The following is a 22,283-nucleotide window of genomic DNA, read 5'->3' as shown; positions in this document are numbered from 1 at the left end:
GATGAAATGAATTCTATTGTTTTTAGACTGGAAATGGTTCTATACATATAAAGAGAAAGATATAGAAATAAATACACGTTAATGTGCATGTACACACACACACATACACACACACACTCTCTCTCTCCCTAGCTCTGTCAACTGAGAGGTCCTGGGAGCAGCTACACCCCTACAGCAAAGAGCACACCTAACAGCCAGATCCTCATTTCTAAAAACCATTTTCTCCTAAAAGGAACAAGGGCTCCTTGGAGAAATGGCTGATTCCAGGACTAAAGCAGACACAATACAAGCTTATAACGTTTTGATCCAGAAAGCAGAGAGAGACTCAAAGAAAGATACCCAAATGTCGAAAGAACACAGGAGCCAGCTTGAAGGGGTGACCATTGGCCAAATCAGGGACAACTGGGCTTCAAAATAAATGGCCGTAACAAACCCATTGACTAAAAATAGAAAATCATAAGACCATAGATATGATTAATAAGTGGATAAATTTAAAATTTGAGAAGGAACAGGATATTTACATATTTTCAATGGCCTCTCTCCTCCCAGAAATACTTATTAATTACAAAGGGGAAAAGAGTAACTTACAGTAGTGAAGCCTGGCAGACAACACCTTCATCAAATGATCCAAGTGAGCACCAGAGTAGTGGGACAAATTTAAATTGTGTGCTACCTGGTAGCATGCAGTGAAATGAACACAGTGTCACTTTAGTGATATTCCTGCCTAAGATGAATAACCTGAATCTATTCATGAGAAAATACCAAGCAGACCCAAACTGAGGGACACTCTAGAAAATAACGCCTGTAACTTTCAAGACTATAGGGACTTCCCTGGTGGCGCAGTGGTTAAGAATCCGCCTACCAATGCAGGGGACACGGGTTCGAGCCCTGGTCCAGGAAGATCCCACATGCCGCAGAGCAACTAAGCCCGTGCACCACAGCGACTAAGCCCGCATGCTGCAACTACTGAAGCCTGCGCGCCTAGAGCCCGTGCTCCGCGACAAGAGAAGCCACCACAACGAGAAGCCTGTGCACCACAATGAAGAGTAGCCCCCACTCACTACAACTAGAGAAAGCCCACGCACAGCAATGAAGACCCAATGCAGCCAAAAATAAATAAATAAATTAATTAATTAATTTTTTAAAAAGAGTATAAAGGTCGTGAAAGTCAAGGAGAAACTGAGGAAATGTCCTAGACTGAAAGAGACTAAAGGGACTTCCCTGGTGGTGCAGTGGTTAAGAATCCACCTGCCAGTGCAGGGGACATAGGTTCGAGCCCTGGTCCAAGAAGATCCCACATGCCACGGAGCAACTAAACCCATGCGCCACAACTACCAAGCCTGCGCTCTAGGGCCCGCGAGCCACAACTACTGAGGCCGCATGCCACAACTACTGAAGCCTGTGCATGCACCTAGAGCCCGTGCTCCACAACAAAGAGAAGCCCCCACTCGCTGCAACTAGAGAAAGCCTGCGTGTGACAACGAAGACCCAACGCAGCCAAAAAGAAGAAAAAAAGCCTAAAAAGACATAACAACTAAATACAAGATGTGATTTTGAATGGGATCCTTTCACTATAAAGAATGTTACTGGGACAACAGGAGACACATGAATGGGGTATGAAAATTATCATTAATATATTGATACATTATTTTTTTTTAATTTATTTTTTTTTGCGGTACGCAGGCCTCTCACTGCTGCGGCCCCTCCCGCTGCGGAGCACAGACTCCGGACACGCAGGCTCAGCGGCCATGGCTCACGGGCCCAGCCACTCCACAGCATGTGGAATCCTCCCGGACCGGGGCACAAACCCATGTCCCCTGCAGCGGCAGGCGGACTCTCAACCACTGTGCCACCAGGGAAGCGCTGATACATTATTATTAATGTATGAATTTTAATTTCCTGATGTTGATGGTTGTACTATGATGTGTAGGGGAAGGTGCTTGCTTGTAGGAAACTTACACTAAAGTATTCATAGGTGATGGAGCATTGGAGCATCAGGTTGGCAACTTACTCCCACATGGTTGCGGGGGAGGTTCTTTGTATCTACTTCCAACTTTTTAGTAACTCTGTGATTGTTTCAAAATTAAAAATAGTAACGCACTGGAAAAAAAAGAAAAAAAGTACTTCCTCTAACCATTTCTGAAGGAAACTGTGAGGTTTAAATGAGATACGAAATTGCTTGGAGGAAAGTTAAAAGTATTATAAAAATGCAAGATACATTATTACAAAACCAAAGTAAAGGCTTTTTAATGGGTTACGGTCATGGACATATAGGATTGACAAATCACCTTTAATCATGACTACTGTCCACCCTTCATCGTAGATTTATATATTCCACACTAATTTCAGGTATCAAGAGAACTAGGCAGATGGAACACTAAAGCTGACCATAATTAGCAAGTTTTTCTACAAGGCCTGCGTCCCATACCTCTCCTCTTGAGGAGTCCTTACTCGGGGATGAAGATGATGAATGAGGTGCAGCCACCAAAGAAGTAGCACCAATGGCTGCGGCTTGGGGGAGTTCTCGCTCTTCATTCCCTGGACGTCGGTTCCAGCTGGGGTCACTCATAGGTCGCCGGACAGAAGACACTATATCAGAGCTCCTGCTGCGAACTAATCTCTCAGGGTAAGAATGCCTTTGCTTAAATGCCTCCATCTCAGCTGGAGTTAAGACATGGGAACCGAAGTTTGGCAACCTGGCCTCGTTTCCTCCTGCAGCTCCTTCCAGGATTGGGGGATCTGGTGGTGGATGCGATGGCCTGGCATAGTGAACCTTTGGCCTTACTACAGCAGAAGCCCCTGGAACACAGAAAAAAAGTCTGCAGCTGAGACACAACAAAGTCCAACAAAGGCATGAACAAAGGGTTTTGGTTTTGTTCTTCTGTCCATGATAAAACAAGAGTCAAAAAGTTCATTTGACTACTTTACCTTCATGTGAAGACAGTGGATCAAACATGGCAAGGAGAGACTCTGACTGAGAAGGAGGAGAGGTCAGCTGGTGGGCACCTAAAAGAGATGGGCAAACTGTGTGACCAAGTCAGAACTCATGACTCAGTTGGAGTTTCAACACTATGAAAAGGTTCTCTTCCACAGTCTTCCTTTTTGACCAATTACAACTTGAGGGGCATATCAGAAAAAACATGATCTAATAAATAGCATATTCTGCTTACCTCAAATTCATTTTATGTTTTTATCTACATATTTACATGGATTTTAATTACATTTAAGTAGTCTAGCATCCACTGCCTATTACTTCTAATGGCCAAACTGTACTATGGTGAATGCAAAGAGCAGAGCCAGAAGACATAAATCATCAAAATTTTTAGAATGTCACAAGTTCCCTGAATCTCACCTTCCCTCCACCTATAAAAATAGGGGCAATACTACCTATAGGAGGAGTATAAATAAAAAGTTGTAAAATTTGAAATTCTAATATTGCTTTCAGCAAAAGACAATTTATAAGAGAACTCATAACAAAAATGAGTAATACGGGACTTCCCTGGTGGTGCAGTGGTTAAGAATCCCCCTACCAATGCAGGGGACACGGGTTCGAGCCCTGGTCTGGGAAGATCCCACATGCTGTGGAGCAACTAAGCCCATGCGCCACAACTACTGAGCCCGCGTGCCACAAGTACTGAAGCCTGCGTGCCTAGAGCCTGTGTTCCGCAACGAGAAGCCACTGCAACGAGAAGCCTGCACACCGCATCGAAGAGTAGCCCCTGCTCGCCGCAACTAGAGAAAGCCCTCGCACAGCAACGAAGACCCAACGCAGCCAATAAATAAATTAATTAATAAATAAATTTATTTAAAAAATGAGTAATACTACATTATACTACAACACAAACTTGAACTGCTAAAGTACAATATTTTAAAACTACAGAGTAAAAGATGACTCCTCTAAGCATATGTCTATAAACAACCAAAATCAGAGATATTAAAATATGCAGAGACTAAAACTTACAAATATATAAAAGAAACCATTCCTCTAAACTTTTTGAGTCCGAGCTCTTTTTTGATAATGAATAATAGTACTATTTTGCCATTTGATTTTCCTTTTGTTCTGTGTCTTATAATTACCTTCATTTTAAAAAATTAGAAATAGTGTATCATTATGAAAGATAGTTTAGAATATCAGTTCTCAAAATTTTGGTCTTAGGACACTTTTACATTCTTAAAATTTGTTGACCCTAAAAGCATACTTATGTTGGTTATATCTAATGATATTTACCATATTAGAAATTAAAACTGAAAAGAATATATAAATAAAAATTTTAAACATTTAATAAATTTTATATTAAAATTTTATGTTAATTCATTTAAATATACTTATTAAATGGTTAATACAAATAACCCTTTTAAATAATTATATTTTCCAAAATAATAAGCCAGAAGAGTGACACTTCTAAATTTTTGCAAGTTCCTTCAATGTATAACTTTATAGAACACAGCTAGATCCTCATACCTGCTTCTGCTTTCAATCTGTTGCACATGTTGTTTTGGTTAAAGTATATATAAAGAAAAGCTGATCTCACAAAGATACGCAGGCAGAAAAGAGACAATATTTTAACAGCCTTTTCAGAAAATTGTGGATATTATTCTTTGATACTCTACCAAATCTTGCTAAGTAGTAGTTTTTTTGTTTTTTTGTTTTTTTGTAGTAGTTTTTTAAAGATTAGCTACCATTTGGAATCTGAAACCAAATCACTCTAATGTACTCTGTTAAATTAAAATTTAATTGGTCTGTCTTGCACTTTGAATGGATCTTTTACCCAAGCGTGATTTTGTAACATCATACATTGATCATCTGGAAAATACTGGTTCAATTAGATATGCAGATCTTCCAAATGTTGACACGTTTCATCATGTAACATCAAAAAAAATGACATTCTTGATATCACCACCCATCTCACCAAAAAGTTTTTAACTAGCAGGAAGTTGTCAAGCTCGTGGAGGTAGACACGAGTTTTCCAAAATTCTAATTTTTATCTGTAAGCTTGGATTTTATCATTGGCAACAAACTCTGTCCTGTCAGTTGTTTTCCTTGAAATGACAGGCTCATTTTGTTAATTTTCAAGAAATGCCTGCCAAATATCCAAGTATGAATAACTACAGTTTGTCATTCTTTCAAGTAAAAATGGAATTTCATGAAAAACAAACAAGAAAAAAAACAGCTACTTAGTTAGCTCTCAACTCAATCATACAAGTGCTTTTCCTTGAGACACTTCATCGTATTTCAGAATGCAGCAGAAATGCGTTAGGGGTACTTCCTAGTCCTTCACAATATTAGATAGATGTGTACTCAAGGGTTGAGATATAGCATTAAATAATTTTTACCGCTTCATCAAAGACATTCATAAGTAAAGTTTGTTGTTTTTTTTTTAAACTGTGAGAGAAGAATACAGTGACTGCTAGTCTGGTCTGGTGCCATTGCCTTGCTTCATGCTAAGGTCTCAGCAAATTTACCCACCTTTGCAATGTCAATATGGTAGAAGGGACAATAACCTTTTATTACCGTGAAAACAGTTTTGACCTCATACCTCCCCACCCCCCAAGAAATGTCTTAAGGGCCCTCAGTGGTCCATGGACACTACACTTGAAAACTGCTGGTTTAGAACAGTGGTTCTCAGCTGGGGCTATTTTGCCCCCTAAGGGATCATTTGGCAATGTCTGGGGACATTTTTAGTTTTCATCACTGCACGAGAGGGAGGGGGATGGTGTGCTTCTGACAGAGGACAGAGAGGCTGCTAAACATCCTACAATGCACAGGACAGGCCCCCACAACAAAGAATTACCTGGTCCCAAATGTCCATAGCGTTGAGGATAAAAAAACTTTGGTTTAGAATAAACAAAAACGTAAGAAACGAAACAAAACAAAAAAAGTACTTCAAACCCAGTGCCCAATATATAAAACCACTACTTACTAGCACTCTGGTACTTCTTTCCAGTGCTTTCTTTAGGATAGGTTTTTTAACATTTTATTATCTTCTATATAAAATTCTTTAAAAATAAAATTTCCAAGTGGTATTATGTTCTAGGTATTTCTCCAAATTATTTCATATTCTTTAAAGCATTTTAAAAATAGCTGTATAAGTTCTAATAAGTGGTTACATCAAAATTCACTTAGCCATTCTATTTTTCAGTTCTTAGGTTGGTTCTAATTTTCTGCCAATATAAATATTATAAAGAACATCTTTGTGCATAAGACTTTCTCCATACATGAACTGTTTCCTTATGACTGATTCCTGAAGTGGGCTAACTGAACCAAATTTAGCATGTGAACCTTATTTTAAGGCCTTACACACATAGTGCCAAACTACACTCTGAAGTGCTGCAACAGTTGATACTATCACCAGCAGTGTGTCAAAGGCTGCCAGTTTCAGCCATGGATGTGATCATTTCTAAAAGTCATTCTCATTTCCCCTTCTTACCATGAGTTACTTCATCCATGTCTGGACTAGTGACAGAATCTTTACCCCCAAAATCAGAGCTGCACTCAGATCTCAGGTCTTCAATCTTATTGGGAATATCTTCAGAGGTTGCACTTATGCCTTTAAAAAAAAATGGTAAAAAATAAACAGCAAGAACAAAATAACTACACAAAAAGTATGTGAAGTTTGGAGAAATGTATACATTCTCACATTTTTTGTGTCTCAGTTCTTTACATGTTGAGTTGTTTGGTATTATATCCTTTATTGTACAATTGCTTAAATATATTTACCTTGATTTGTACAACATAATCAGAATTATCATGTGATGTCTAAATACAGTAGCAGAGGTTACCAAGAACAGATAGAGTTATAGAGGGAACACACACAGACCATTTGTCAACTACTTTGACAGGCTCTATAACGGCACACATTAACTTCTCATAGATGTCAGGTCCCACAGAAATAAGTTTACTGGAAATTACTCAGATCTTAAATAAAATACATCTCTTTGCTATCAACTTTACAAATGGGGAGGTGGGAACACACCTTCAAATCCTTATTCCTTAAAACAAGCCAGACATACCCGACACAACACTGAGGCCTGGTGTGCTGGGGCGGGAACTGACCTCCCTGACATCCGTATCATCAGATGTGCTACCCAGTCCTGAACAGCTCTCCAGTTCTTGCAGTCGCTCCTCCTGCTTTAGATCTGGGGCCTCTAAACAGAAAAAGTGAGGTGTCACATTAGTGATTCTACTAGCACATCACAGTTTCAGCTTTTGCAACCCAGATGAAGAAAGCTACCAAGGGCATGAATGAAATCAGTGTAAATAGACTTTTAAGTCTGGGCCAGTTAGCAAAGTTAGATAGATCAAGTGTTAAAGAGGTCTAGGTTGTGATTTTCATCCTAATACAGGCCAGTTCACTGTGCACAGATGAAAACTCTGCTTCCAGATCACTAATCTCATACAGTATTCTATTTGTTAACAAGTAAACTAAACAAGAGAATACAGAACAGCTTAGCATTAAATCAACCACTTTCTAAAAATTAACTCCTATGGATGTTCAATACTGAGCTAATCCTACTGCCTCCTTATGTAAAGGTTAGCATGTCTGAATGTGGTAACATTAAAAAACACATATCAAGGTTGCTTCATTATTCTTGAGCCAAGCGATCAAAAAGAAGGTAATTCAGATATATAGTTACTTATATTTGCATTCTGGTAGTTGACATTTAGTTGATGACAAGGATTTATATTCATAATCAGAAAAAAAGCAGAAATGCAATACATAAGAGAAAGTACAAAATACTTTATATGTTTATAATAATCCTGCACAAAATAATTCTCAGGATTCCAGAGCCTCAATGTCAATGCATTTCAAAAATGCATTAGGTATCTTTGGGTCAAGTTCTCCAAATCTAAACATGCTTACCAGGCATCCAACCACTCAGAGTGGTTGTGATAAGTTAGTGGGAGATACCGAACTCAATGTCCCACATAGAATCCTGAATGAGTTACTAACGATCGCTTCCAAGATAACTGAACAGAGTCAGAAAGCACCTGCCATCTTAGCCTATGCCATCCAACACTGCATTTTTTCTTGATGGACAGAAAATACCCTAAACTAATTTTCCATTTGAAATTCTTAGCAATGTGATGGCCTCATACTTGTCAAATGTATATCTGACAAAATGTACATAATATGGAAGTTAGGATACCTTACATTTAAAACTTCTGTGCAAAGCAAAAAGCAAACAATGACAGCATACTAACCTGAGTCACTTGGCAATACCTCTACACTCCAAGCTTCGCTTGTTGTCTCTGATATGGTAGAACCAGTGCAGGGGTCAAGAAGCACTGACCCTGAACCTGGCAGGCACAGTAAACTGCCTAACATGTTCTCTGCTGCTGCACCTGTATAACCAGTGGGGAGTAAAGGGTTAACAAACGTCCTCAGGGCAAGAGCAGTGATGATGGAAAAAAGCCAAACACTAAGCTAACAAAATCTCTCTACTCACAAGAAAGAAGCCAAGGAAAGAGTAATTTCAATCAATAACACCACTAAAAACATAAATTTCCCACTTTGGTCACAATAACACAAGCTCCTTTTCATCAGTTTCCTACTTTTCACCTTAGTCTCCATCAAGAAAACACAGATCATTAGGACAAGTCATTTCAACTAGCTTTCACCTTGATTTTTTAGCAAATTTTACGTGTCCCTAATATCTCTCTAATATTTTAGTCCTTCAGGGATTAAAAACACTCAAACAGAGACATTTAACCATAGAAAGTTATACTGGCCAAATATGTTTTCTTCTGGCACATTATCCACATATTCAGAGCAATAAAATATATTTGCAGGAAAACACACACCTCCTCTGTAGCACTCATTCAACTGCAAATACACCTTATTGCCCAAATACAGCTCACTGCCAGGAAAAATACTATTGTACTTTGACACCTGGAACAAAATAATGCAAAACCAATTGAGAAATCTATTTGCACTGCTTAAAAATACAAATAGAAAGATTAAACATTATTGTAAACCTGTGTTAAAAATATTCAAGTTCAGAATGCTCCACTACTTCTGATTAAACCTAATAAAAGAACAATCTTATTTCAGTAGATGAAGAACCTTTGGAAAAACTGGTAAAAGGTACCTTTTAAAGATACGTCATGGTTACCAAGGGGGAAAGATGGGGGGAGGGATAAATTAGGAGTTTGGGATTGGCATATGCACACTGCCATATATGGAATAGATGGTCAACAGGGATCTACTGTACAGCAGAGGAAACTCTGCTCAATGCTCTGTAATAACCTATATGGGGAATGAATCTGAAAAGAATGGATATATATATAACTGAATCGCTTTGCTATACCCCTGAAACTAAGACAACACTGTACTGATAAATCAACTATACTCCAATATAAAATAAAAGTTAAATTTAAAAATTTAGAAAATAAAGATGCATCATGAAATAATTACAAATAAAATAATGTCTGGAACCTGCCTGATTAACCTGTGATTACATAATCGGGGTAGGGGATAACAAGGTGGGAGAAGAGATGAAACCAAACTGGTCATGTATGTATGTGTAATTGGTGAAGCTGAGTGATGGGTACATGGTGTGCATTATACTGTTCTCTCTTGTATTTGTTTGAAATGTTCCATGAATTAAAAAGAAAATAAAGACGGTGATTACAAGACTGTATGAATCTTTCGGAACAGACAGAACAATATCCTAAAAAGGGTAACTTTTAACGTATGTAAATTGTACCTCGATAAACTTGATATAAAAAAAAGAAAAAACTGGTCATTCTTTGGAACTGAATTAAACCTTCCAGAAGTAAATTTGGTTTTTAGAGAATCTCAGTATCATATTATTCTGAAAGATTTTATGGCTATAACCTGTAAGAATTTTAATGTCAGGGCAAGGTGTTTGGTCTCAAAAGAAGAATATGCTAATCATAGACTAAGAACATATACTATGCCCTGCAAACAAGAATTGACAAGAAGTTGATTCAAAAGACTGTTTTTTCTTTTTTTGTAGGGGGAGGGGCACTTAAATGTAGACAGGAGAAAATACTACCTATATTTAAGTAAAGAAAAAAGAAATACACAAATGCCTTGTCACATACAATTACCTCAGTTTCCCAGTTACTGCTAACATACACACCATGTTTGTCAGAGCACTGAAGTTCCCTCCCATCAGGGGTGGGTGGATATGAATAAACAGCAATCTTCCAGAGACATTAAATAGCAGTTACCTGCGATTTCTTGCAAGCGATCTTCATCAATGTTAGGGTCAAAATCACTTCCCAAGACATCTGTACTCCACGTCTCACTCACTGTTTCTGATATATCCCTATCATCTGTCAGTCCCATCATGTCACGAATTTCAAACTTCCTTAGCTTATCATCGAGATTATCCTGGGTTGTAGCTATCAAAAACAAAATTAAGCACTTAAAAAATGGTAGCACAGCTATCATTTTTTATATTAACTTTAAAGACCTTTTTGTCTTTGAACTTCAAGTTACATATTTTAACATTAACACTCAGCACATAGTACTAAAACACTGAATTATTCCCTCAAGGATGTACTCTTTCCCTCTCTGAACTGAGTTCTGCATATGTCCTCCCCTTCCAGTAAATTAACTGGGGCCATCCATGCAATCAGTTGTCTCCCTGTCCTCTAGAGTGTGACTTTGGTCAAGAATTGGGATATATTCCCCTTTCTCTGAATTTGAACAGGCCTGGTTCCTTGCTTTGTCCAAAAGGTAAGGAGGAAGTGTGCCAGTTGTGAGGTTAGGCCTCAAGAGAGAACTTAGAAGCCTCTGCTCTCTCTCATCCTTGTTCTCTCATGAGGACAAGCTGAAACCAGTCTGCTGGAGGATGAGGAACCACATGGAACAAAGCAAAGGTCATCCTAAATGAGCCAGCTCCCCAGTGACCAACGGACCCCCAGCTAAGATTAGCAGAGCTCCCTACTCAACCATGATGATGAGAGATGCATGAATGAGCCCAGTCCAAATCAGAACCACCACCTGGCTGACCCACAGACTTGAGAGCAAAAATAAATGTTTATTGTTTTAAGGCACCAAGTTTTGGGGTGGTTTGTTATGTAGCATTATTGTGGCAATAATTAACAGATAAACCCATACCAAAAAAAGAAAAACAAAAAAAAACGTGAAGCCTTAACCACTGGACCACCAGGGAAGTCCTCACTCACTTCTTAACCTAGTATTCACGAGTGTAAACTGCCAACCACCCATATCAGAATCACCTAGATGGCTTGTTAAAGAGGTGATATTCTCTCTATCTTAAGCTAATATTATTTTAGGTTTCTGTTATCTGCAGAAATTTTAATCCTAAATAATACAGTGACAAACTGATCCAGTAAAAACATAGCATTACTTTTATTCACCCCACACATAACCCAGTTGGCAATACTCTTTTCCTTTCCAAAAATAGACTGATCCAGGATTTCTAAAAATGAGACATGGGAAATGCCTTTTTTTCCCCCTAACTCCCCAGGTGATTTTTATACACACTAAAGTCACTGCCTCAAATCCAGTTGAGGGCATCTGCCCTCAACATTCCTGTGAAAGCCACCACTGATCTGTAAATGGACAAATCCAAAGGACTTTTTCATGTTAATCTTCCTAAAGCACAAAAGGGATCCATCTGCTTTTCATCCTTACCTCACCCTATTACCCTACGTGACAGTTCCTGAGTAAGTACTATGGCTTCCCACCTGCCTGACTTGCTTATACTACTATTCCTTCACCTAGAATATCTCTAGTTTCAGCCAATGCAATGCCAGCCAGGCTTTGAGGTTATTATTTTCTCCCAATAAGCTTTTCCCTACACTTTCAACCACATGTATTTCTCACTCAGAACTGCCAAAGCACTTTTATGATAATTTTAATCATTTGTTACCATTCTCTCCCTATTCTAAGTTCCTCGAGCTCTGCGTATTTATCTTATTATCCCTTAAAATTTTAATATTACAGAATTGAAACACCAAATATTACAGAATTCAAGCAATTCATTTTAATTATTCTGTGTAATTTTAGCCTGAATAATCCACTTAGCAACTAAACACACTTTCTTTTTTTGTCCGAGCCGCGAGGCTTGCAGGATCTTAGTTCCCCAACCAGGGACTGATGCTGGGCCACCGCAGTGAAACTGCTGAGTCCTAACCACTGGACCGCCAGGGAATTGCCAACTAAACACATTTTTAAGACCTGAAGGAACTATGAGTAAATGCAAGTTTAATGGTCATTATATAATCAACTGAACACAGCCAACTTACATGGAAACGGATTGTTTATTCTGCAACCAGGTAAATTCTTTGCTGCTTAAACAGCTGAATTCAACCTCACTTTACCTTGCTCATGCTCTAACAGCTGTAGAGCTTCAACTCCATTACTCCCAGAAGGTCCTGCTCCAAGTTCTGATACAGATTCCCCTTCCAGGTCTAGTGAGGATACTGAATTAGAACGATTTGAAGGACCTAGAGAAACGTTTATACTGAGTGAGCTTTTTTTGACAGTCATGAGCCACCATGTAATTTTTCATGCCTTGATAAGAGACTAAAAAGACTGATTAAAGTGCTTTTAATGCTGTTAAGCCCTATAAATAAACATGGCCTTTAAGCCAGAATTTCTGCTTTTAGAAATTTATCCTAAGGAACTAATCAAAAATTCACCTAAGGTCGCTTGTTGCAGTGCTTCTTACAATGTCTGAAAAGTGAAAGCAATCTACATGTGTAATCACAGAAGAATGTTTAAATTATGATAAATGCCCAACTGAAGTTAAAGAAAATAGACATTAAAAACCATGTTATTTAAGAATGCTAAATTACAAAGGGAAATGTTACTGTTATATTGTTAAACAAAAAAAGGTTACAAAACAGCCTAAGCCTAATTTTGCTATAAATAAACCAAAATGTTAACTGTTATTAACAGAATGGTAAGGTCACAGATGGTTCAATTTTTCCTTCATTTTCTAGAATGAATGTACACTACTTATGTTTTCAAAAGTGAGAAAAAAAGGAAAAGTTATTACCATTTATGTTTATTTTAAAATGTTAGTCAAATTGAAACTTTTTCATTAAAAAAGCTTGTTCTAGTGCATGGAGTGACATATTCTCACTTTACAATCTTGCCTTTTAATTTTTTTTATTCCTATCCTACTTCCATTGTATCTTTCTGCTTCATTAAAACATTAGCAGTATACACAACACCCTGAAATACTAGTGAGTCCATTTTTTTCCATTTAGACATGCATTATATCCCTCTAAAGGAGCTCTACAAGCTTTGGTATATGTTAATACTAGTGAAATAAAACTTGGTATTATTCAAGTCTCAAAGCAGACTTAGATCGTCTCCATTTTATATGACCAAAGGTCTCTTGCAATGTCAATTTTATTCAAAGAAACAATCTTTACAGCCAACTGTTCAAGATCATTAGAGGAAAACTTCATTACGCTCCTCAGTGAGAGGCACAGGTGGCATAATTGTAATTTTTAAGGCTCCTTTAAAGAACACAAAACAAAATATTACTTGAATCACACAACTCCTTGAATGAAGTAACCCTTCACCTTCAGATATTCCTTCCAGATTATCACTGCAGAGGGAAAAGCGCAAGGTTTTATCAGGTTTACCGTGGAGTTTGTTTTCATCGACAGGGACATCTCCTTGTCCTCCATCCGAAAGCTGCATGTTTAGGACCTGAAAAATAAAATGCCATTAGTTTATCACAACTGAGAGATTATTGATAAGAAAACAAACCATGGCAAATGCATATTTAAGTTCGTCTTAATATTAAATTATCATTTTTAACTGAAAACCCATTTATAGGGCTCCAATCAAGTTTTTAAGTACCCCTGGGATAAAAGTGTACCAGTTAGAAGAACTGAGCCTATGTCTTTCCATCACCCTACCAGTTTCAGCAACTGAACAGGCAACTGGACATCGATGAGCAGTGATTAGGTTTGCAGGTGTTGGAGGCTTCAGACTCAGCAGTCCGGTCCTCCCAGTTCTGCCATGGGCCAACTATGTAAACTTGGATAAGTATTTTAAGCTCTCTGAGCCTCATCTTCTTCATCTATAAAATGGTGATAGTAACAGTATATATGCCATGGAGTTGTTGAGGATTAAATAAAAAGATGCACATAAAGCATTTGGCACGGTAAAGTGACATATTAATTTTGTGTGCATTTTTCTAAAAGTTAATAAACTAATTAATAGGAAAAAAACATGTAAACAAATTATTTTGTAGGCACCAGAATTAATCAGTCTAGTTAGAACCTCCACTTGATCACCATACACACGGCCACAAAGTCCATACCAGAAGCCGAAGTATGACTTCTATGCCACATCTAGCTTAGAGCTGATTGCCTTTTTACAGAGCTTTCTATCTGTTAGATGATTTCCAAATAACAATTACTTCTCACTCCCCACAAACCTCATAACTCAGCTCTGTATGTGTATCTCCAACTTAATGAAGAACTGAGTGCTTTGCTGGATGTCACAGCATGTATTAAGCACACCTGGAACTTGAACTCACAACCACTGGGTTCCTAGGCTGCTGCTGGAATGTGAAGAAGAGTGTCCTCAATTAAAAAGAAAAAACAACACAAAGCCAAAAAAAAAAGAAAGAAAACCCTTAAGGCTCTGTTTTGACCCCGCATTTAAATAAGTAAATTAAAGGTTTTCTAATGGCTCCATCTATTTATTAATGTGATGCTTTTAAAAGGTCATTTAAAAATAGAATCTTTTCCCTATTTGCTTGAAATTAAATGCAGACATAAAGATTTTACATTTCGTATTTGTAAGATAACTTGAGCCTTCACACTCATCAGTGAGCAATGTGCAATGAATCTTCAGGAAAAATCCATCTAAAGGCCTTGAGAGTGGTATGAATTAACGAAAAACAAAAGGATCATACCACAATCTAGATATTTCCCTGCGCAGGAATGTGGGGGGGGGGGGCGGGGGGCGGTAACAGGGGGAGTAAAATGCCACAGACTCTCTTACTGAAACGCAGCAGTTCTTTTCTTCATTAAGCATTTCCCCTGGTTGCCACAAGTTTATTACATTCTAGAGTTCCCAAAAAGTTGATTCTGACAGTTTTTGCCAGCTTATTCACCTTGAATGTGTGTGGGGAGACAGGGTTGTGGATTTTGATGGTCCTCTTTGCTACAAGTCACGCCACTTAATCAACCACCATCATCACTGTATCAACCACTATAACTGGTCCCTTCTTCCAGGCCAGGAATAGGCTTTGTTGAATAATAAGCAGGCACTGTTGAAGGTAAGAAAATGCTTCTTTCTCAAGAGGTCACAATCTATGACAAGAGGCTCCTATGTTTAGAGAGTCAAAACTTCTTTCCTCTTGCTTCTGTCCCAAGCTCTTCTGTTTACAAATATCTTAAAACTGATTCTCATATCCCCAACCCCATTTCCCTAAAATATTTTACTTAGTTTTCCTTTCAATTATCTCTTCCATTTCTTCCCAACCAGCCAAAGAACAGAAATTATTTCTAAATACTGTTTGGCTCTTTAAAGCAGGAATACCACTACTATATCATTAAAAACAAAAGAAACATAAAATATTTCCTACAGGTCACTGGAAAAGTCTCTTCAATTTCCATAACACAATTTCCTGGCTTCCTGCCTCTTCTACTACTATTAGGAGAATTCCTTTTGGTATGGATCTGGTTATCAACTACAGTGCCACAGGTTTATTAATGTGAAGGACCTCCAGAACTGTTCACAGCGAGTTGAGCATTTGATGGGGTATCATGGCAGACCCACTGAAGATAATGAAAAATATTTGTTAAATGTATACTGATTTATAGAAGCAAGTGACCTTTACTGAGAAGAAAAGAATCTGAAGTTCTTCACATTAATAGCTACAAGTTAAGGGTAACAATACAGTCATACCTCATTTTCTGACATCATCCCTGGAGTAAGCTGGGGACCTGTTCCTAAGGAAATGACCAACACCTCTTCTGGCTGCACTTCCTGGATGGTTTCTTGAGCTGATCCTTCATGGTCCATATGTAAGTCCATCAGAACATTGGTGCGGCTTCTGCTCCGAGTTGCTAATAAAAAAATTTCAAGTAAGATAATTTAGAGAAAAAGACAAAATGAAGAAAATGGCACATTAATACAAAAAATATATTTTCTATTAATGTAGAACATTTGCACATGCACAAAAAGAGTGGTGAGAATATGAATTTAAAAAAAAAACTTCCCAGCTACTCTACTAATGACTAATACAAATTCTCCTTCAAAACTGATCAACAGAAACAATGATCCATGTTCACCTGACAGGGAGTCACACAGTTTACACCTGCAGAACAGCAAACACGTCCCAATCAATTTAAGACTTGGGAGTGACAAGAAAAGCATTACTTTATTCCTTATCTTTTCAAGGTATAATATCTTCAACTATTTCTCCAACAAAATGATTTAACTGCCACAGGTCTCCCATACTAATAACTAAACTTAAAAGCATTAGAAAATTTCATATAGAAATCTGATAGCCATAAAAAGTTATACACGTCGGCAACTGCTGACAAAACCAGAATCAGTTTTTGAAAACACAGTTTTTCCTGAAATGTATTAACCTCTTCCTAAAGATGCAGAAGAGTTCTCTTTGTTTGAATATAAGTTTCCTTTCTGCTTTATGGGAACATTCTAAATTAATGAAGGATCTAATTACTTGGGGGTGTTTTTCCCCTACTTATAAGTAAATAAGTAATACCTTTTTCTAAAGTAATCCATCCTATAGATCTTATAAGAACTTTTGTTTTTGGTGGGTTTTTGTGTTTGTTTGTTTGTTTCTTTTGTTTTCTGGCTGCACTGAGCGGCCTGTGGGATCTTAGTTTCCCAACCAAGGATCGAACCCGGGCCCTCGGTAGTGAAAGCACGGAGTCCCAACCACTGGACTGCCCGGGAATTCCCTTACAAGAACTTTTGGAAACTGAAAGATTTAGATAGTTTGTGACAATTTCTTTATGAACTTTAGTCTTCTGTGGTAAGTGTCAGGTTGTTTTCAGAGGACAATAAGATTCAATACAACCAGAATACTAAACAGATACTCCTTCAGGGCAAATAAAAGTGCAGACATCAAGCACAAACACTCAATTATAATAAAAGTCTTTCAACTTCAGTTTCGGTGAAAGCTGACCTACTTGAAGACAGAACTATAAACAATCATGTTCTCTCCACAATGCTGTAGATCAGTTCATCAATCACTCTTAACTTTCAAAACGCAAAGCACACATCAACTTCCAAAAGTCTAAAATAGGTTCACTTACACCTTTCGTTGCTGACCCTCACTGTCTTCTCTTGAATTGTAAACTTAACTTCAACTTTATGAACAACTACGTGAATCTTAAGGAACAAACTTCATAATTTATAAAAATGCAAGTAATCAAAATTTATGTACCAATTTACATAAAGCAAAAGCAACATGCACATGGAGCAAAAGTTCATAAACTATTTCTTAAATAAAAGTTACATAAGAAAAGGAACAGCCTATTACCCACCAAAAGGGCTACTAGAGTAATAATATGAGCAGTAAGATTGGTGGCTAAGGAATCCCAGACAGTTATGGCTGCGAACTGTTGTCCTGGGTTGCGAAAGCATTAAACAGAAAGAAAATCAACCCTCTGAATAATGGACACATCTTTTAAAACATGAAATAAGTTCAATGACCAGGTCACATGACTATACAAAATAATACTGGGCAAACATTTGAAATTTACTTTCCATTATACTCTTATTTAATGAATGACACTCTGGATGAAAAGAAACGAAAGAACACGAGTGAATCATGGAAAAAAGAATCTCTGGTTTACCAAAAATCATTTATTTCTTCATGTTAAAAAAGTGCTAATAGCCTATAATATTAAAAATCATTCAATGTCAAGTTTATTTATTTTTCTATTTGTAATTCTGAAAATTGACGTTTTGAGATGATGAAAGCCAAAGACTTGAAGAATATGATGCCACATTCCTGTTGACAATATTATTCCATATTATGTTAAAAGTAAGGTAGATTAATTTTAAGAAACTGACTATTCTTAACAAATCAGCTCATGGGAGTTTAAAAATGAAATCCCATTCTTCAGAATGTATAAAATATAGGGCTTTCCCTGGTGGTGCAGTGGTTGAGAGTCCACCTGCCGATGCAGGGGACACGGGTTCATGCCCCGGTCCGGGAGGATCCCACATGCTGTGGAGCGGCTGGGCCCGTGAGCCATGGCCGCGGAGCCTGCGCGTCCGGAGCCTGTGCTCCACAACGGGATAGGCCACAACAGTGAGAGGCCCGCATACCGCAAAAAAAAAAAAAAGAATGTATAAAATATATTAACTATTCACACTCACTAACTGCTGCTGAGCTCCTCACGACCGTTAAAAAGTTGGCACTAAAATACTCTACTCCCTTGGTCTAAACACTCTCTGTGTCTTGTTTACTTTGTCTAACTTCCATTCATCCTCCAAGAGAAAGTGCAGCCTTCACCTGCTTCCGGATCTTCTCCTGACAGCATCACCACACCGCTAAGTTACGTGTCCCCATAACCCTCTATGCTTATCTCCATCAGACACTCAGCACATTGAAGGGTACTGGTCTCTTCTCATTCTCCCCAACTGGACTATCAGCAACTAACCTAAGTGTAAGGGCCTGACTTACGGGTCTTTGTATCACAAGTGTTGAACACAGTGCCCCGCCTGCAGGACAGTGATCAGACCACTTTTTGTGTCAATTTTTTGCATGAATTAAATGTGAAAGAACATTTAGAAAATGCTTACCCTGTGCCTGGTACATAGTATACACATGCTCAATTTGTTTGTGGATTTATATAGATATTATTACAGATTATATAGATTTATTATGGATAAATGTTTACTAAGGAAATAAGGCTTAATTAAACCTATTTCTTAAAATTGACAAAACAGAAGTTTTGCCTTGTTTTATAAAATAACAAAGATCTTAACTCAGTCAATAAAAGACTGGCTATTAATAATAATGAAAAAATAGTAACTATATATTTTCAACTTTACTGATAGAAATTTCTAAAATATTATTATTTTATTAGATTATTTAGAACTCTGTGGAAAGAACAGGGCTACATAATTCAAATGATGACAGTACATAATTCAAATGATGACTTAAAGTAAACAAAGTATACTGCAAGTGGCATGATTCCAATTAATTATGACAAGTATGTCTAGATAAAGCTAAAACCTGGGCTTCCCTGGTGGCACAGTGGTTAAGAATCCACCTGCCAATGCAGGGGACACAGGTTCGATCCCTGGTCTGGGAAGCTCCCACATGCCGTGGAGCAACTAAGCCCATGCGCCACAACTACTGAGCCTGCGCTCTAGAGCCCGCGAGCCACAACTACTAAAGCCCACGTGCCTAGAGCCCGTGCTCCACAACGAGAAGCCACCGCAATTAGAAGCCTGCGCACCGCAACGAAGAATAGCCCCCACTCGCTGCAAATAGAGAAAGCCTGCGTGCAGCAACGGAGACCCAACTCAGCCAAAAATCAATCAATTTATTTAAAAAAAAAAAAAAAAGCTTAAGCCTACGGATGAACGTTAACTAATCTGGTGCAATTTTTTTTTTTTAATTTTAAAAGTTGAATTAGGGCTTCCAGGGTAGCACAGTGGTTAAGAATCCGCCTGCCAACAGAGGGGACACGGGTTCGAGCCCTAGTCCGGGAAGATCCCACATGCCGCAGAGCAACTAAGCCTGTGCGCCACAACTACTGAGCCTGCGCTCTAGGGCCTGCGAGCCACAACTACTGAGCCTGCATACCACAACTACTGAAGCCCACGCACCTAGAGCCCGTGCTCCGCAACAAAAGAAGCCACCCCATTGAAGAGTGGCCCCCACTCACCGCAACTAGAGAAAGCCCTCACGCAGCAACAAAGACCCAAGGCAGCCAAAAAAAAATTGAACTACCACCAGTAAAAATGAAGAGAAGAACTTCTCCAAATTATTTAAAACTATATTCCCAAATGCTAAGCAATAACAAAGGCTAAGAAAGAAATATTAAATTTAAAGGAAAGCCTCAATATGAGAAATTCTCTTTACCTATAGGCAATCGATTCTTTTTATTTGCTGGAGTGGTTGCTGGAGACAGCTGAGGAGTACTGTAGGGAGTCATTTCCAAACTGCTGCTTTTTCCTGGCTTTGCCTGGGGTAGGTTTGCCAATAAATTGTCAAGAGCCATTCTATCTTCTCTCAGTTGATCTCCAGACATCACACTCTTCATAAAATTCACCTGGCAAAAGTAAAAGGGCATTTAGCTTATGAAATCAATTTTTCAAACACAATATATATTTCTCACACAATGTACTCATCTAGGACTCTGCCCATGTTCAGATAAATGACTTTTGAGAAAGTCCTATTAAAGAATAAAGCCATTACCAGAGTAATAAGCTGACTGTAGGTTATATAAACTACAGTTCTGCTCAACCCTTCCAGAAGATTAACAGAGGACATAGGCGGGGTCTCCACTGCACGGCCTCCAATCACCACATCAAGGAAAGCAGCAACACAGCTCTGTCCAAACAGGAGAAAAAAATCACAGTGAAATACTTCCTCTTTAAAGTAAGGGAACAGGGACTTCTCTGGTGGCGCAGTGGTTAAGAATCCACCTGCCAATGCAGGGGACATGGGTTTGAGCCCCGGTCTGGGAAGGTCCCACATGCCGTGGAGCAACTAAGCCCGTGCACCACAACTACTAAGCCTGTGCTCTAGAGCCTGCAGGTCACAACTACTGAGCACACATGCCACAACTTCTGAAGCCCGTGTGCCTAGAGCCCATGCTCCACAACAAGAGAAGCCACCACAATGAGAAGCCCAAGCACCACAATGAAGGGTAGCCCCTGCTTGCTGCAACTAGAGAAAGCCTGTGTGCAGCAAACAAGACCCAATACAGCCAAAAATAAATAAATAAATAAATTTATTAAAAATAAATAAAGGGAATAAAATTTCTGATTGAGGTGGACAAGCACATAGAAAGTTTTTCTTCTTGAAAATTATACTAAACCCAACATTTAAAAAAATTAAACTCTCTATGAACTGATGTAAAATAATCTCCAAGATATTCTGGTATATGAAACAAACATGAGGCAGACAGAGCACACAGTCCTACCATTCGTAATTAGGAAAATATATTAGGAATTTGCTTGTACACATACAGACTTCTTGAAGGACACACAAAAGATTGATAACATGAAGAACATTTAGGGAGGAAATGAAGGTTAGAGATCAGAAGTGGAAGGGAAACTTCACTATCTAACCTTTGAATTTTAGGTTGAATGTACAGCCTACTCAAAGTATGATAAATTTTTTTATTTTTTAAAATATTTATTTATTTGGCTGCGCCAGGTCTTTAGTTGCGGCACACAGAATCTTCACTGTGGTGTGTGGGATCTTTTAGTTGCAGCATGTGAGATCTTTAGTTGTGGCATGTATGCAGGATCTAGTTCCCCCACCAGGGATCGAACCCAGGCCCCCTGCATTGGGAGCGTGGAGTCTTAACCACCGGACCACCACTTAAATTTTTATTCAGTTATACCAACTGAACAATGCTATGTTAACTTATGAAATACACTTAAAATTATACATTTATTGCTGATTCATATATTCACAGCCTTGATTTAGTGACAATTTTTTTTAATCAAACTTTTTTTTTTTTTAATTTTATTTATTTTTTGGCTACGCTGGGTCTTCGTTGCTGCGCGCAGGCTTTCTCTAGTTGCGGTGAGCGAGGGCTACTCTTTGTTGCAGTGCGTGGGCTTCTCATTGCAGTGGCTTCCCCTGCTGTGGAGCATGGGCTCCAGGTGCGCAGGCTTCAGTAGGTGTGGCGCACGGGCTTAGGTGCTCCGCAGCATGTGGGACCTTCCTGGACCAGGGCTCGAACCCATGTCCCCTGCATTGGCAGGTGGATTCTTAACCACTGCAACACCAGGGAAGGCCCTAAATCAAACTTTTAAAAATAATCTTAATAGCTCTTTGGCTCTCATTACAATGGCATCTCCTCAACATTTCTATAAGTGAGAATTAGTAATCTTTTATTTAATTGAAGTATAATTGGTATTTATATATATATTTTTTGAGAATTAGTAATCTTTGATGACATCTTCCTTTATTTTCTTAATTAATTTTTATTGGAGTATAGTTGCTTTACAATGCTTTGTTAGTTTCTGCTGTACAGCAAAGTGAATCTGCTATACAGATGACATCTTCCTTTAAATGCTGCTGATCCAACACTGTATCCTCTATAGCCAAACCAAGGGTAATTGAAAAGAATA

At 38.4% G+C, this 22,283-nt stretch overlaps 1 protein-coding gene across 5 annotated transcripts in view; it reads right to left on the bottom strand.

Moving 5' to 3' along the window:
* The window catches only part of GAPVD1 (GTPase activating protein and VPS9 domains 1), a 68,558-nt gene that overhangs the window by 18,513 nt on the left and 27,762 nt on the right, over positions 1-22,283 (bottom strand). For 2 of the 5 annotated variants that reach the window (XM_024762200.1, XM_024762202.1), the window contains exons 5-15: positions 20,392-20,526; positions 20,056-20,245; positions 15,885-16,045; positions 13,538-13,667; positions 12,323-12,448; positions 10,199-10,372; positions 8,204-8,344; positions 7,012-7,146; positions 6,429-6,548; positions 2,929-3,006; positions 2,429-2,799 (exon numbers count right to left, since the gene is read on the bottom strand). In XM_024762200.1, coding sequence (XP_024617968.1) covers positions 2,429-2,799; positions 2,929-3,006; positions 6,429-6,548; positions 7,012-7,146; positions 8,204-8,344; positions 10,199-10,372; positions 12,323-12,448; positions 13,538-13,667; positions 15,885-16,045; positions 20,056-20,245; positions 20,392-20,526 — 1,761 coding nt within the window. Of the gene's footprint in view, positions 1-2,428; positions 2,800-2,928; positions 3,007-6,426; positions 6,549-7,011; positions 7,147-8,203; positions 8,345-10,198; positions 10,373-12,322; positions 12,449-13,537; positions 13,668-15,884; positions 16,046-20,055; positions 20,246-20,391; positions 20,527-22,283 lie in introns of those variants that run through there. The other 3 variants (XM_024762203.1, XM_024762201.1, XM_024762204.1) reach the window with 2 other exon arrangements.

The sequence above is a fragment of the Neophocaena asiaeorientalis genome, unplaced genomic scaffold, assembly GCF_003031525.2.
Source record: "Neophocaena asiaeorientalis asiaeorientalis breed wild unplaced genomic scaffold, Neophocaena_asiaeorientalis_V1.1 scaffold78, whole genome shotgun sequence".
Lineage (NCBI taxonomy): Eukaryota > Metazoa > Chordata > Mammalia > Artiodactyla > Phocoenidae > Neophocaena > Neophocaena asiaeorientalis.
Note: the sequence above shows the minus strand (reverse complement) of the source record. Positions and strands in the feature narration are given on the sequence as shown.